The sequence below is a fragment of the Melanerpes formicivorus genome, unplaced genomic scaffold, assembly GCF_026170545.1.
Source record: "Melanerpes formicivorus ecotype bairdi unplaced genomic scaffold, bMelFor1.0.p_v2 SCAF_26, whole genome shotgun sequence".
In the NCBI taxonomy this organism is placed as follows: Eukaryota; Metazoa; Chordata; class Aves; order Piciformes; family Picidae; genus Melanerpes; species Melanerpes formicivorus.
The window spans coordinates 2,274,204-2,288,832 of NW_027142378.1; the positions used below are offsets into that span (position 1 = coordinate 2,274,204).

General features: G+C 47.8%; 1 protein-coding gene across 1 annotated transcript in view; it reads left to right on the plus strand.

Annotated features, from left to right (window-relative positions):
• The window catches only part of COL19A1 (collagen type XIX alpha 1 chain), a 226,365-nt gene that overhangs the window by 205,781 nt on the left and 5,955 nt on the right, over positions 1–14,629 (plus strand). Inside the window, exons 43-49 of the mRNA XM_068153439.1 lie at positions 724–768; positions 937–999; positions 3,096–3,131; positions 3,317–3,361; positions 9,153–9,323; positions 9,769–9,835; positions 11,459–11,614. Coding sequence (XP_068009540.1) covers positions 724–768; positions 937–999; positions 3,096–3,131; positions 3,317–3,361; positions 9,153–9,323; positions 9,769–9,835; positions 11,459–11,614 — 583 coding nt within the window. The remainder of the gene's footprint in view (positions 1–723; positions 769–936; positions 1,000–3,095; positions 3,132–3,316; positions 3,362–9,152; positions 9,324–9,768; positions 9,836–11,458; positions 11,615–14,629) is intronic.

The following is a 14,629-nucleotide window of genomic DNA, read 5'->3' on the forward strand; positions in this document are numbered from 1 at the left end:
GCGAGGCCACACCTTGGCTATTGAGTTCACTTTTGAGACCCTCACTCCAAGAAAGACATTGAGATGCTGGAGCAGGTTGAGAGAAGGGCAACAAAGCTGGAGAACAGGCCTGGGGAGGAGCAGCTGAGGGAGCTGGTGGTGTTTAGTTTGGAGAATAGAAGGCTGTGGGGAGACCTTCTGTCTCTCTCCCTGAAAGCAGGTTGGAATGAGGTGGGGGTCAGTTCTCCCAAGGAGCAAGTGACAGGATGAGTGGCAGTGGCCTCAACTTGCCCCAGGGGAGGTTTAAATTGGATATAAGGAAAAATTTCTTTGCTGCAAGACTGGTCAGGGATTGGAACAGGCTGCCAAGGGAGGTGGGGGAGTCACAAGAGGGGACTGGACGTGGCACTTGGTGCCATGGTTTGGTAGTCATGAGGTGTTGGGTGACAGGTTGGACTTGATGATCTCTGAGGTCTCTTCCAACCTTATAGATTCTATGGTTCTATGATTCTGTGATAAGATGAAGGGATTGAGTTGTGCTGTACACAAAAGCCAGGTGAGCCTGGCTCAAATACTGAAGAAATCTGTTCAAACACTTCCTTTTCCTCTCTTAAAGCATTGAATAGCAAATACCATGAACATTTCACCCAAAGATATAACCTCCCATTTGTGACCTAAGAGAATTTATCTTTTCCTTCCTGGCAACTGGAATTTCTAATGGTTTTGGTTGTTGTTTTTTTGCAGGGAAAGCCTGGATCTCCTGGGGCCCCAGGGATGCCAGGGGAACCTGTAAGTCCAAACTTAGGCTCTAGATTCTTACAATGATACACAAATCATTCAAACATCTCATGCAAGATGAGATGCAAGATGAGATGAGATGAGATGCAAGATACATCCAGATTTCCACATGTGGGCTTTGGGTTTGTTTCTTGTTTTTTCCCTTTCTTTCTTTCCTAGGGTGAAAGAGGACCTATAGGAGATATAGGCTTCCCTGGGCCAGAAGGGCCACAAGGAAAACCAGTAAGCAATTTTCTCCTGTTTCTTACAAAAGGATGCATCCTAATTAATTTATCAGAGTTCCAACAGAACTGGGGTTCCATCCTGCTTTCCTTCAGCTAGGTGACAGCTGTAGAGCAGTTAGAGCTACAGCACTCAGTATCAGTATCCTGGTATGAGGATGTTTTAGGAGGACACAGTCTCAAGCTGCACCAGGGGAAGTTTAGGCTGGAAGTGAGGAGAAAGTTCTTCCCAGAGAGAGTTGTTAGCCATTGGGATGTGCTGCCCAGGGAGGTGGTGGAGTCACCATCCCTGGAGGTGTTCAAGAGGGGACTGGATGTGGCACTTGGTACTGTGGTCTAGTAGTCATGAGGTGTTGGGTGACAGGTTGGACTTGATGATCTTTGAGGTCATTTCCAGCCTTGTTGATTCTATGATTCTAAGTTAATGTTACTGAGAGGTTTCCTTTAAAGGTTCTTCTGAGGCTCCTCAAGAGCTTGTTGACAGAAAGAATTCTCCCACATTTTTATTCAGGAGAATATTAACCCAGACACTCCCCAGAGTCTATAAAGGGATTCTCAGTTTCAGTTTCAACTCTGCTCCATGGCTCTGAATAAACTTCAGAACCCTTCCGTGTACAGGTGGTGCTGAAGCCTTTACAGCTCACTTAGGAGATGCCTAACCTGAGCTCTTTATTTAGTAAAACAGTGACAGCAGTGTAGCCAGCTCTGTCTGAGCTGGTTTCAAACAGCCTAGTTTATATTCTAGCAGTGGTTCAGCTAGGATAGCACAGAATTCATTATCTCCCCCAAAGCTTGGTGTTCTGGGGACAAGTGTGAGAAGCAGACTGGTTCAGCTTGGCAGCTCATCTCCATGTTACACTTCTGGCTTGGCAGAAGAGAGAGTTTCTGTGGTTTCAGCAGCAAACTGAGAGGGAAGGAAATATTCCTGCTGGTTTTGCTCACGCAAGTCCTTCTTTCTCACTCAGTGAAGCAGCACTGAAAGTTCTGCATCTGCAGAGCCACCTAGATCCTAGAAAATTAACGAGCACCAGAGCACTTATCTGGCAATTCTCTGACACTGTGCAGTTGCTACAGTACTCTCTGGCAGGGTTTTGACCCATGGTAATAAGAACTCTCAGATAATACCACACTGTGAGGGAGGCAGAGCACTAGAACAGGCTGCCCAGAGAGGTTGTGGAGCCTCCTTCTTTGAAGACTTTCAAAACCTGCCTGGACAAGTTCCTGTGCAACCTGATCTAGGAGAATCTGCTTTAGCAGGGGAGTTGGACTCAATGATCTCCAGAGGTCTCCTCCAACCCCCACGGTTCTGTGATTGGGTGGAGGTTGACAGCCAGGTGAACATGAGCCAGCAGTGTGCCCAGGGGGGCAAGAAGGCCAATGGCATCCTGGCCTACATCAGAAACAGTGTGGCCAGCAGGAGCAGGGAGGTCATTCTGCCCTGTACTCAGCAGTGGTTAGGCCACACCTTGAGTCCTTCGTCCAGTTCTGGGCCCCTCAGTTTAGGAAAGATGTTGAGTTGCTGGAAGGTGTCCAGAGAAGGGCAAGAAATCTGGGGAGGGGTCTGGAGCACAGCCCTGTGAGGAGAGGCTGAGGGAGCTGGGGTTGCTTAGCCTGGAGAAGAGAAGACTCAGGGGAGACCTCATTGCTATCTACAACTACCTGAAGGGAGGTTGGAGCCAGGTGGGGGTTGGTCTCTTCTCCCAGGCAACCAGAACCAGAACAAGAGGACACAGTCTCAAGCTGTGCCAGGGGAGGTTTAGGCTGGATGTCAGGAAGAAGTTCTTCCCAGCAAGAGAGATTGGCTATTGGAATGTGCTGCCCAGGGAGGTGGTGGAGTCCCTGTCCCTGGAGGTGTTCAAAAAAGGACTGGATGTGGCACTTGCAGCCATGGTTTAGTTGTCAGGAGGTGTTAGGTATTAGGTAACAGGTTGGACTTGATGATGTCTGAGGTCTTTTCCATCCTGGTTGATTCAATGATTCTATGATTCCATGATTGAGCTTCACCCATGATGGTTTTTTAAGTGCATGTACACTAGTTTCTTTATTAACAAATTAGTTCTGCTTTTGATTTTGCCTTGTTATGTGGTTTTTTTATAGGGAAGCAATGGAAAAGATGGATTGCCAGGCCCTCCGGTAGGAAACCTTCCTTTTGCATCCTCTGGTGTATTTTATTCTTCACAGATACCATAGCTGTCAATCCTAGGCAGCTGCTTTCAGTTCTGCTAACAGATATATCTATATCTATATATATATAAAAGCCTTTAAGTGATATTTTCATCTCCTCTTTTTTTTCCCCCCCTCAAAAAACAAATTCTCAGGGTGCTGTGGGGAGACCAGGAGACAGAGGACCCAAAGGAGAACGTGTAAGTCCCATCTTTTAGTAACATGTTCCTTTTCACTGAGCTCCTAAGCACTACCTCAGCACAGATTTAACAGGCAAGCCCAAGAAATTAATTCTCTGAACCTCAAGCAGTCCCTTAGATAACAAAGAGTTGTAGTCTTGGAATGTTGGGCCCAGTTCTGGGCCCCTCAGTGCAAGAAGGACTTCAGGGAAATGCTTGAGAGACTCAAGAGCCACAAAGATGCTGCAGGCAGTGGAATATCTCCCTGCTGAGGACAGGCTGAGGGAGCTGGGGCTTGGACCTTGGATCATGGGAGCCTGAGGGATGACCTCATTGCTGGTGATAAAGATGTGCAGAGCAATGTCTGGAAGACAGAGCCAGGCTCTGCTCAGGGATGTCCAAGGACAGGCCAAAGGGCAAGGTCTGCAAGCTGCAGCAGAGGAGGTGCCACAGGAACAGAAGGGAAAACTTTTTCACTGTGAGGGTGCTGAGCCCTGGAGCAGGCTGCCCAGAGAGGTTGTGGAGTCTCCTTCTCTGGAGACATTCAAAACCCTCCTGGATATGTTCCTGTGTGACCTGCCCCGGGTCTGGCAGGGGGGTTGGACTGGATGAGCTTTTGAAGTCCCTTCCAAACCCTAACATTCTGTGATCCTGTGAATTGTCTTCTGCATTTAGAGGAAGGTCCCATCTTACAGATTTTGTAACACAGTTGGCCTGGAGAGTGTAAACTGATCAACAGCTTGAAAATTGGAAAGTAGCTAATCCTGTTGGGATGCTGTCAGACTCTGCAAGAGCTGTAAGCTGGTGAAGGGTCTGGAGAACAGAGCTGGTGAGGAGCAGCTGAGGGAACTGTGATTGGTCTGGAGAAGAGGAGGCTGAGGGAGACCTCATTGCTCTCCACAACTCCCTGAAAGGAGGCTGGAGTGAAGTGGGGATTGGTCTTTTCTCTCTAGTACCGGATGATAGAATGAGAGGAAATGGCCTGGAATGGGTTGTCCAGGGAGGTGGTTGAGGCCCCGTCCCTGGAGGTGTTTAAGCCCAGGCTGGATGAGGCTCTGGCCAGCCTGATCTAGTGTGGGGTGTCCCTGCCCGTGGCAGGGGGGTTGGAACTAGATGATCCTTGTGGTCCCTTCCAACCCTGAATGATACTATGATACTATGATACTATGAAATTGTGGCAGGGGAGGTTTAGGTTGGAGATAAGGAAAAATGTATTGTCTGCGAGAGTGGTCAGGGATTGGAAGAGGCTGCGCAGGGAGGTGGTGGAGTCCCCATCCCTGGAGGTGTTCAAAAAACGTGTGGGCATGGCACATTGGGACATGGTTCAATGGCCATGGTACTGCTGGGTTGATGGCTGGACTTGATGATCTTGGAGGTCTTTCCCAACCAAAACAGGTTGTAGAGGAGCTGGAACCTGTCCAGAGCAGGGCCAGGAGGATGATCAGAGGGCTGGAGCACCTCTCCTATGAGGACAGACTGAAGGAGTTGGGGCTGTTCAGTCTGCAGAAGAGAAGGCTCCCAGGTGACCTAATTGTGGCCTTCCAGTATCTGAAGGGAGCCTACAGGAAGGCTGGGGAAGGACTTCTCAGGATCTCAGGTAGTGATAGGACTAGGGGGAATGGAATGAAGCTGGAGGTGGGGAGATTCAGGCTGGAGGTGAGGAGGAAGTTCTTCCCCATGAGAGTGGTGAAGCCCTGGAATGGGTTGTCCAGGGAGGTGGTCAAGGCCCCGTCCCTGGAGGTGTTTAAGCCCAGGCTGGCTGAGGCTGTGGCCAGCCTGATCTAGTGTGGGGTGTCCCTGCCCATGGCAGGAGGGTTGGAACTAGATGATCCTTGTGGTCCCTTCCAACCTTGACTGATACTATGATACTATGATAATTCTATGACTGTAATAAAGCTCTCATAAATGCAAAGCTCTCTAAGGATCCCCTGGGATCTTTGTATTTCACAATGACAAACCATGCTTTATACAAAGCGCTCTTGTTGCACTTAGGCAGAAGGAACCCCAGTGCCAAAACTTTACTGCTTCCCAAAATATTTGGACATTTCTGTTCATGGCAATGAGATCATGGTGGGCAGGAGCCATTATGGGGTGTGAGAGGTGGCATTTGTTTTGCTAGAGCCAAGAAAATCTTCGTGCACTCTCTGCTCCTGTAATAACGGTGCTGAAGCTGTGATGTCCTAATCCAAGGCACCACATTCATTTGCTAAATCAGAAAAGCACCTCCCTGGGTAATCTGGGAAAGGAAATGCTGCTTAATGGCACAGAGGAGACAGGAGGTTTTTACCTTGATTGCAGTAATTGTCCCTTGCAAAAAATAACCAGTTGGCAGCGTTCTATTTCTGCCTTTAAGAACACCACTCAACTGTAAGAGCCTCCTTGTTGTACCACCTGCTGTGTGCTGCATCACAGCACTCAGCCTTGACCTTCTCAGTGGCAACCTCTCTGGATGCCCTGCAAATAACTCTGTGCACATACATCCAGGAGAGAAGGCTGCACATTTAAGTGACTGACCTTGAAAAAGTTGGAGAGGCAAGAGGATGTTGAAGCCCCAAATCATTTTAGTCAGAATAGACCTCTTAGGACATCAGCTCCAGCCTTCAACCCAGCACCACCATGCCCACTAAACCATGTCCCAAAGTGCTGTGTCTGCATGGTTTTTGTGCACCTCCAGGGATGGGGACTCCATCACCTCCCTGGGCAGCCTGTGGCAGTGCCTGACCCCTCTTTCAGGAAGGAAAATGTTCCTGACGTCCAATTCTCTGGTGCAATTTGAGGCCAGCCTGATCTAGTTGAGGATGTCCCTGCTTACTGCAGAGGGGGTTGGACTGGATGACCTTTGGAGGTCCCTTCCAACCCAGACCACTCTATGTTTTCCTCTTGTTCTATCACTTGATACAAGGGAGAAGAGACCAACCCTGCCTCACTACAAGCCCCTTTCAGGTAGGAAAAGGGTATGAGAGACAGAGGCACAGCCTTGGTTTTCTTCATCAGAGCGAAACTTGGGAAGCTTCAGGATAAGAGAAGAGGATGTGCTAATCCCAGGCCCATCAGTGACACAGTACCTACATGCACATGGAGCTAGAGCTGTCAATATGGATATCTGCTTCCTGCAGATTCATGGGATTTGAAGAGTAGATTGAAGAACTGTTGGCTGGCTCTTTTGTTGCTGCTATCTGCATACCTTGATCTCAGGCTGGCACCAAGCTGCATGAGAACCTGTAAAAAGCCAGGCAAAATAATAGCTCCTTCTGCACAGAATTTAGCACAAGCTGAAATGCAAGAATGCTAGAAAAGAGGAGGGCAGAATCAATCAGCACTGAAGGCAGAGACTGCAAAACCCTAATGTCCCTACCCTGCCTTTTTATACAGTTCAGAGTGAAGAAGAGTCTAAAGGAATATCTGACCTAGTTTGATGAATTTTTACAAGGAGCTTCTTCCAAACACAAAGCAAACCCTGAAGGCAGTTAAAAATGTGCTCATTTAAAAAGTGGCTGTGGAGTTTGATCTGCCTCCTACGTGCTGGCAGCCTGTGAAATGGGGAATTGTTCAGGAGAGGAGCAATGCCAGGATCAGCTTCACACTGCCATGGCACCATGCTCTTGAAGGAACCTGCATTTTTCTCTCCCTTCTGCTAGAACAGTTCTCCATGCTTCCTCTGCAGGGTTATAAACCTTGAGAATCCTCTGTGTGTATTTATGCCTTCAATACTTTTTCAGTGACCTTCAGACAGTTGCCTTTACATAGGCAGATGCACTTCTGTGTGGTCTCATTTGAAGGCTCTGACACACAGAATGCTGTGTTCCACATCCCCCTGTACTGGACCTCAACCTCCCTAAAAGTGACTCAAGTGAAAATTATCTAAAAGACTAAAACTCCTTCATGTTTTGCAGCAATCTATGGCAAGAGTGAAGTTGTTCTGCTGTTTTATGTTTCACGATGCTAAAGGTGGAGTAAGAGACAGAGGCTGGATGCAAGAACTTGGCTAAAGCCAGGGAAGAGTCACTTCCTTGCAGAGTACAAAAGTTCTGCTTCTCAGTTTGAACATGAGCCAGAAGTGTGCCCAGGTGGCCAAGAAGGCCAGCAGCATCCTGGCCTGCATCAGGAATAGTGTGGCCAGCAGGAGCAGGGAAGTCATCATGTCCCTGTACTTGGCATTGGTGAGGGCACAGCATGAGTACTGAGCTCGCTTTTGGGACTCTCACTCCAAGAAAGACATTGAGCTGCTGGAGCAGGTCCAGAGAAGGTCAATGAAGCTGACAAAGAGTCTGGAGAACAGGGCTGGTGAGGAGCAGCTGAGGGAACTGGAGCCTTCTCTTCTCTGGGCTGAACAACCCCAGCTCCCTCAGCCTATCCTCACAGCAGAGCTGCTCTAGCCCTTGGATCATCTTTGTCCTCTGGACTTACTGTAGCAGCTCTGTGTCCTTCTTCTGCTGAGGACACCAGAACTGAAGGCAAGATTGAAGGTGAGGTCTCAGCAGAGCAGAGCCCAGGGGCAGAATCCCCTCCCTTGCCCTGCTGCTCACACTCCTCTGGCAGCAGCCCAGGCTATGATTTGCCTTCTGTGCTGAGTGCTGCAGCAAGGACAGGCAGTGACCCCTAAGAACTGCTCATTAGCAATCTGAACTTGGGGCACTCTGCTCCACATTAGCTATTAATGAAGGGAACTCATAGCCAATACATTAAGTTGCTCTAAAAGATTTAATTCCCCACAAGTAAAACAAATCTGAATGCCACCTCATCCATTTTAATGACCTGAATATTGACCCTGGGTTTGTTTGCTTTGAAAGGAATTAATTCATTCTAAGTGGATTTGTTAATTCTCTGATTAGCTGAAATTCTGTGTCCATGCAGAAATAGAAGACTATCTTACTGGGGAAGACTGCAGGTAAAAGTTTGATGCCTTGTGCCTGGAGGGATTGGAGCACCTCCATTCTACCTCTGCCATATTTGACACCTCTAGACCCTTGCAGAAGGGCTTCAGATTTTTCTGCACCCAACTTGTGTCCTTGGAGAGTGGGTTACAGATTCAAGCTGCTCTTGCTTGTTTCTTTGGTACTGGATTCAGCATCAAAGGTGTAAGAAAAGAAAATGTTGCTTGCTGTGGTCAGAGCCAAGGGTTATCAGCCTGGGAAATCAGCTTCACTTGAACGTGTCCAGAGAAGGGCAATGAGGCTGGGGAGAGGTCTGGAGCACAGCCCTGTGAGGAGAGGCTGAGGGAGTTGGGGTTGCTTAGCCTGGAGAGGAGGAGGCTCAGGGGAGACCTTCTTGCTGTCTACAACTCCCTGAAGGGAGGTTGTAGCCAGGTGGGGGTTGGTCTCTTCTCCCAGGCAAGCAGCACCAGAACAAGAGGACACAGTCTCAAGCTGTGCCAGGGGAGGTTTAGGCTGGATGTTAGGAAGAAGTTCTTCCCAGACAGAGAGGTTAGCCATTGGAATGTGCTGCCCAGGGAGGCAGTGGAGTCCCCATCCCTGGAGGTGTTCAAAAAAGGCTTGGATGTGGCACTTAGAGCTGTGGTTTAGTTGTTAAGAGGTGTTAGGTATTAGGTAATAGGTTGGAGCCATTGTTTAGTAGTCATGAGGTGTTGGGTGACAGGTTGGACTTGATGATCTTCGAGGTCTTTTCCAACCTTATTGATTCTATGATCTCTGAGGTCTTTTCCAGCCTGGTTGATTCTATGATTCACTGCAGGACTTACCTAGTTCTGAACAGAAATTTCCTCCTTACCATTCTTGGGTGACTTCTCACCTTTCTTTCTTTCTTTTCCCCCACTGTGTCCAATGGGTTTTCTTTCTGCTTTTATTTCCCACAGGGTGATCAGGGCATTCCAGGAGACAGAGGTCCACAAGGTGAACGTGGGAAACCTGGCCCATCAGGAGAGAAAGGGGATGTGGGTCCTATTGGCCCACCAGGACACAGAGGCTATCCAGGCTCACCAGGTCATCAAGGTCCTCCAGGTTCACCAGGACCCCCAGGGTTTCCTGTAAGTGAATGCCCATTTTCCTTGCTTGCTCCTGAATTCAGATGGCACCAAGGTAGCTTCTGCCTCTGAGCAGTGGGAATTCAACTGAGCAGTACCCACAGCATCAGAAAAACCAAGATGTGGTTTGAAACTAGAGCAAGGTAGATTTAGATGGGGCCTTTAGAAGGAATTCTGTGCTATGAGGGTGGTGGAAGGCTGGAACAGGTTGTCCAAGTGGGAGGTGATGGAGGCCCCATTCTGTATTAGTGGCCTTTAGGGTATTATGGGGTATCTGCCATGAAGTGGCTTTTTGCACTGAAGCAAATCACACAAATCTATGAAAATCTTGAATTGTTGGTGAAAGCTTTCCATGCTTGATGCTAATTTCAGCACTTGCCAATTTCTGCAGCATCACAGAGTGCCCTCTGTGTTTCTCCTGATGCATATCACTTTCTTCCCTCACCAGGCTGACACAGTTTCACTCGAGGAAATAAAAAGCTACATCAAACAAGAGGTTCTGAAGGTCTTTGAAGGTAAAACCATGAAGATTTGTGCAGCTAAATGTAAATCTTGAATTATCTACCACAGGCTTTACACCCCTACATCTTTTATTTTCTTGACATGGCATCTAAATAACATTGGAGTTAGAAGCTGCCTTGCTGCTGGAGCTATATTTAACTCTTCCTTACATTTAATCAATATAATTATGCTCAAATAATTATTAATTATAGCCTCCATTAAGCAGAGTATTTCTCCTCTCCTCTCCTCTCCTCTCCTCTCCTCTCCTCTCCTCTCCTCTCCTCTCCTCTCCTCTCCTCTCCTCTCCTCTCCTCTCCTCTCCTCTCCTCTCCTCTCCTCTCCTCTCCTCTCCTCTCCTCTCCTCTCCTCTCCTCTCCTCTCCTCTCCTCTCCTCTCCTCTCCTCTCCTCTCCTCTCCTCTCCTCTCCTCTCCTCTCCTCTCCTCTCCTCTCCTCTCCTCTCCTCTCCTCTCCTCTCCTCTCCTCTCCTCTCCTCTCCTCTCCTCTTCTCTCCTCCCCTCCCCTCCCCTCCCCTCCCCTCCCCTCCCCTCCCCTCCCCTCCCCTCCCCTCCCCTCTCCTTCCCTCCCCTCCCCTCCCCTCTCCCTCTCCCTCTCCCTCTCTCTCTCCTCTCCCTCTCCTCCCCTTCCCCTCTTCCTCTCCATTCTTCCCCTCCATTCTTTCCCCTCTCCTCCCCCTCCCTCTCTGTCTTTCTTAACATTTAATATTCCACCAGAGTAAATACCTGCTAGATTGTGGGATGCTTAGTTCTTTGAGGTATTTTTTTTAACCTGGCATAAAGGAGGCAGATTCAGGGTTGGGAGCTATTTTGTCTACCTCTAAGGAACACTAAAATGCTACCAAGTACATTTTATTCCACCTGCATGTGCTGAAATCTCTACAACTAATAAGGTTTGCTGAGGACTTAGAGGGTTGTTTTTTTCATGACTGGTTTCAGTGATTCACAGAGTTATTAAAGTTGGGGAAGACCTCTAAGACCACCAAGTCCAACCATCAGGGCAAAACCACCATGCTGTGCTTCAGCCCATTCAAAAAGCTGTTTGATAGACTCATAGATCATAGAATGGTTTGGCTTGGAAGGGACCTGCAAGATCATCCAGTTCCAACCCCCTGCCATGGGCAGGGGCACCTCCCACCAGCCCAGGTTGCTCTAGGCCTCATCCAGCCTGGCCTGGAACACCTCCAGGGAGTTGACAGTGTTTAAGTTCTATTCTGCACTGGAATAGGAGTTGCAAACACAGTAGACAGCCTTTCAAAAGGGCAGTTAAGTAGTAATTATTCTGTATCCATATATGGTTAAGTACTTCCAAATGACTTCCAAGTCAGAAGTCATTTGACACATTGGAAGACATCGGCAAGGGAGAGACATAACAGAAACTTTGGTACTAATTCATTCAGATTATTTCCAAGAGTAAAGACTCAGACACGAGCCCACGTTGTAAGGGAAGACCTCAGCACTTAGAGGAGCATTTAATCCCTTGACATTTAGAAGGACTAAACACCTTACTGTCAAGCACTTTGCTGTAGCTGGGGCTTTGGGCTTTGCTTATTTTCCAGTCTTCAGCTGGCAGATTTCTCACCCACTTTCCTTGTGTGTGTGTGTGTCCTTTGTTAATGAAGAAAGGATGGCTCAGTTTGTATCCCAGCTGAAGCTGCCTGCTGCAATGCTTGCCTCCCAAGCACATGGAAAACCAGGCCCTCCAGGAAAAGATGGCTTGCCAGGGCCACCAGGAAAGGATGGCTTGCCAGGGCCGCCAGGAGAACGTGGGGTTCAAGGTAGGAACTCCCATACACACCTCCCTATGAACTGTACCTTGAAATCTGTATACACTTGCTAATGGTGATTAAATAAGCCAGGATGACCCTACCTTAGCTTCCTAATGATTAACTTTTAAAACTGTACTTATGTTTTTCCAGACTAGACCTAAATATTAACCCATAGCAAACGTGTGGATCTTACTGATTAAAAACTCCTAATCAGTGCATTTTATTCTACTAAGTGATAAAGTTAATTACTGACAGATATCTCAACCTGGCAGGTATCTAGGCTACTCTAGCAGCTATTTCCTTCTCCAAAAGAAGCACTCTAATTGTAACCATTTAGCTCCTGTTCTGTATTGAGAGGCCAGCTGATTTAAGAAGCAAAATAGGGATCTCCAAGCCTGCGTGCTCTCAGCTCTGATCCTGAGACAACACAGGGGAGGGAAACACCGAAGGCAAATGTGATTCTTTAGGGAGCAATGATTGTTAAAGTGAGGATAGAAATGATTTTACTACCAAAAGAAGTAAAATCACAGAATTGTCAGGGTTGGAAGGGACCTCAAGGATCAGCCAATTCCAAGCCCCCTGCCATTGGCAGGGACACCTCACACACAGCTACATCCAGCCTGGCCTTCAAAACCTCCAGGGATGAGGCTTCCACCACCTCCCTGGGCAAACAGTTCCAGGCTCTCACCACCCTCATGGGGAAGAACTTCTTCCTAACATCCAATCTGAATCCACTCATTTCTATTTTATTTCCATTCCCCCCAGTCCTATCACTCCCTGACATGCTGAAAAGTCCCTCCCCAGCTTTCTTGTAGCCCCCTTCAGACACTGGAAGGCCACAATTAGGTCTCCTCAGAGCCTTCTCTTCTCCAGACTGAGCAACCCCAACTCTCTCAGTCTGTCTCCACAGCAGAGCAGCTCCAGCCCTCTGCTCCTCCTCATGGCCCTTCCCTGGACACCTTCCAGCACCTCCAGATCCTCCCTGTACTAGAGGCTCCAGAACTGAAAAAATAAAGAGGCTCTCATTGAATTGGAGAGAAATACTGAATTATAGTCAAAAATCTGCAGGAGAATACAGAACACCTGAATCCTTAACACCTGACCCCTATACAAGCCCCATGAAAAAATTCCCAAGAGCCTTCCCCCAACCTGACTAAACCACAAACCCCTCGTTCTCTCCCCCTGCCCCTTTGCCTTCCTTCCATTAGGCCTAAGCAGGACAAGATTGAGCAGGGAAAATTAGGTCTCTGAAGGCCACAAACAGGTCTACTCCTTTGTGTTGCCAGATAAGGGACTGCCTCCAAAGAGCCTAAAGGAGGGAGTGGAGAGACCAAGTTGGCCTTGCTGCCAACTTATAAAGAGATAGCAAGATTATGAGACTGAGTAACACTATTACAATATTTCAGCCCATCTCTGGACCTTTCTGGTCCTCCTGGAGGTCTCAACTCTATGGTTTTGGGTTTTTTCTTTAAAGGCCTCAAACTATCCCACAGTGCAACTTGAATTCTTGCAGTGAAGTGCTCTGTTTCCACCAATCCCTCTCAGAGCTTCTCGCTGTGCCCCAGTCACAGAAACATTCAGGCTGGAAAAGACCCTCAGGATCACCAAGTCCAACCCAGAACACTACCCTACAAGGTTCACCCCTAAACCACAGCCCCAAGCACCACATCCAACCCCCCTTTAAATACATCCAGGGTTGGAACATGGTAAATGCAGTTGAAGCCTTGGTGGAGCAATCAATATCTAAGTCATTTCTCGACATTGTTCACATATCCAGAGAACCTGGAAGTTTTAGGCTGAGATCTAATGAAACAGAGCTACTTCCCCTGTTGCAGCAGCTTGCATACTGCAGTGCATTTGGGCAGTTACTGGGCTCTGTTTTCACTGAGCTGTGGGGGAAAAACAAATAGCTTCAAGGGATCTCCTGTAGCTGTGCTCCACTGTAGAGTCAGGCTCTCAGAGATTAAGAGGAAGAGGAGGAGAGAGCGACAGGAAGAAAGGATTTCTCAATGAATAATATTTTGTGGGTGGGTACTCTGTAATTTGCAGTTGATCTGTAGGTAGTTCTTTATTATCTCTTGTTAGTTTGGTCTGCTCTGGAGTCAGAGCAAGTCAGACTGGAATGAAGAACATGAGAGCAGAGCTGAAGATGTGTGGATCCTAAAGCGATCAGAAGAATAAGGACTTTACTAACACTGATAAGCGCAAAGCCCTCACTGAAGCTTGAAAAAAAATATGGGATGAGCTCAGGATGAGAAGAACAAGGATAAAGGATCAAGGAATACAGGAAAAGGCTTAGAGCCTCACACCACTGACTTCAGCACTGCCTAAATAATTCAGATCGCTGTAAACAGTCAACTTTCAATGTCAGTGCCAGATTGCTCGATGATGATGTATGTGGTGGATAGCCTCAGATGCTTCTGGGAAGTGGAATGTTGTACTAGGCTTCCTTTCCAGCTAGAGAGCATCAAGAGTAAAGATGATAGCTCTGCTTGGAAAAAGAAAATAATCATGATAATAATAAAGCTGCTTTCTCATGCTTTATGCTTAAGAACAAGTAGTGCCCTGTGTATGCAGGATTTCCACTGACTTACTCAATACTCTTTTGTTGATTAGTAAAAGGTAAGCTAAGGGAGAAGCATTTGCTCCTCTGATGCAGCAAAAGATACCTGAAATTATACTGCCAGCAAAAGAACACCAAGATTTTGCCTTGCCTTCTTTCTGAGCTCTGAGTAAGAGCCAAGTCCTGTGAGAGGAGCACACTCGCAGATCCCTTCCGTGCCTTTCCCAGTTGTGCCTGTGCCTGTTGTTGTTTTGTGCCCACAGTAAAGAAAGAGAACCCCAAATCTCTGGGGCAGACTGAGAAGCATCCTTCCACTCCCCAGCTGCTTTTCAGCCATAAAAGAATAGCAGACAAGGACTTGTTGGAGGAGCACATTACGTGCATGTGTGGCTGAGCCCATCAAGGTAGCATGCTGTGTGCTCGTGTGCCCAAGCCAGAAAGTGCATTTGCTAATGACTGAC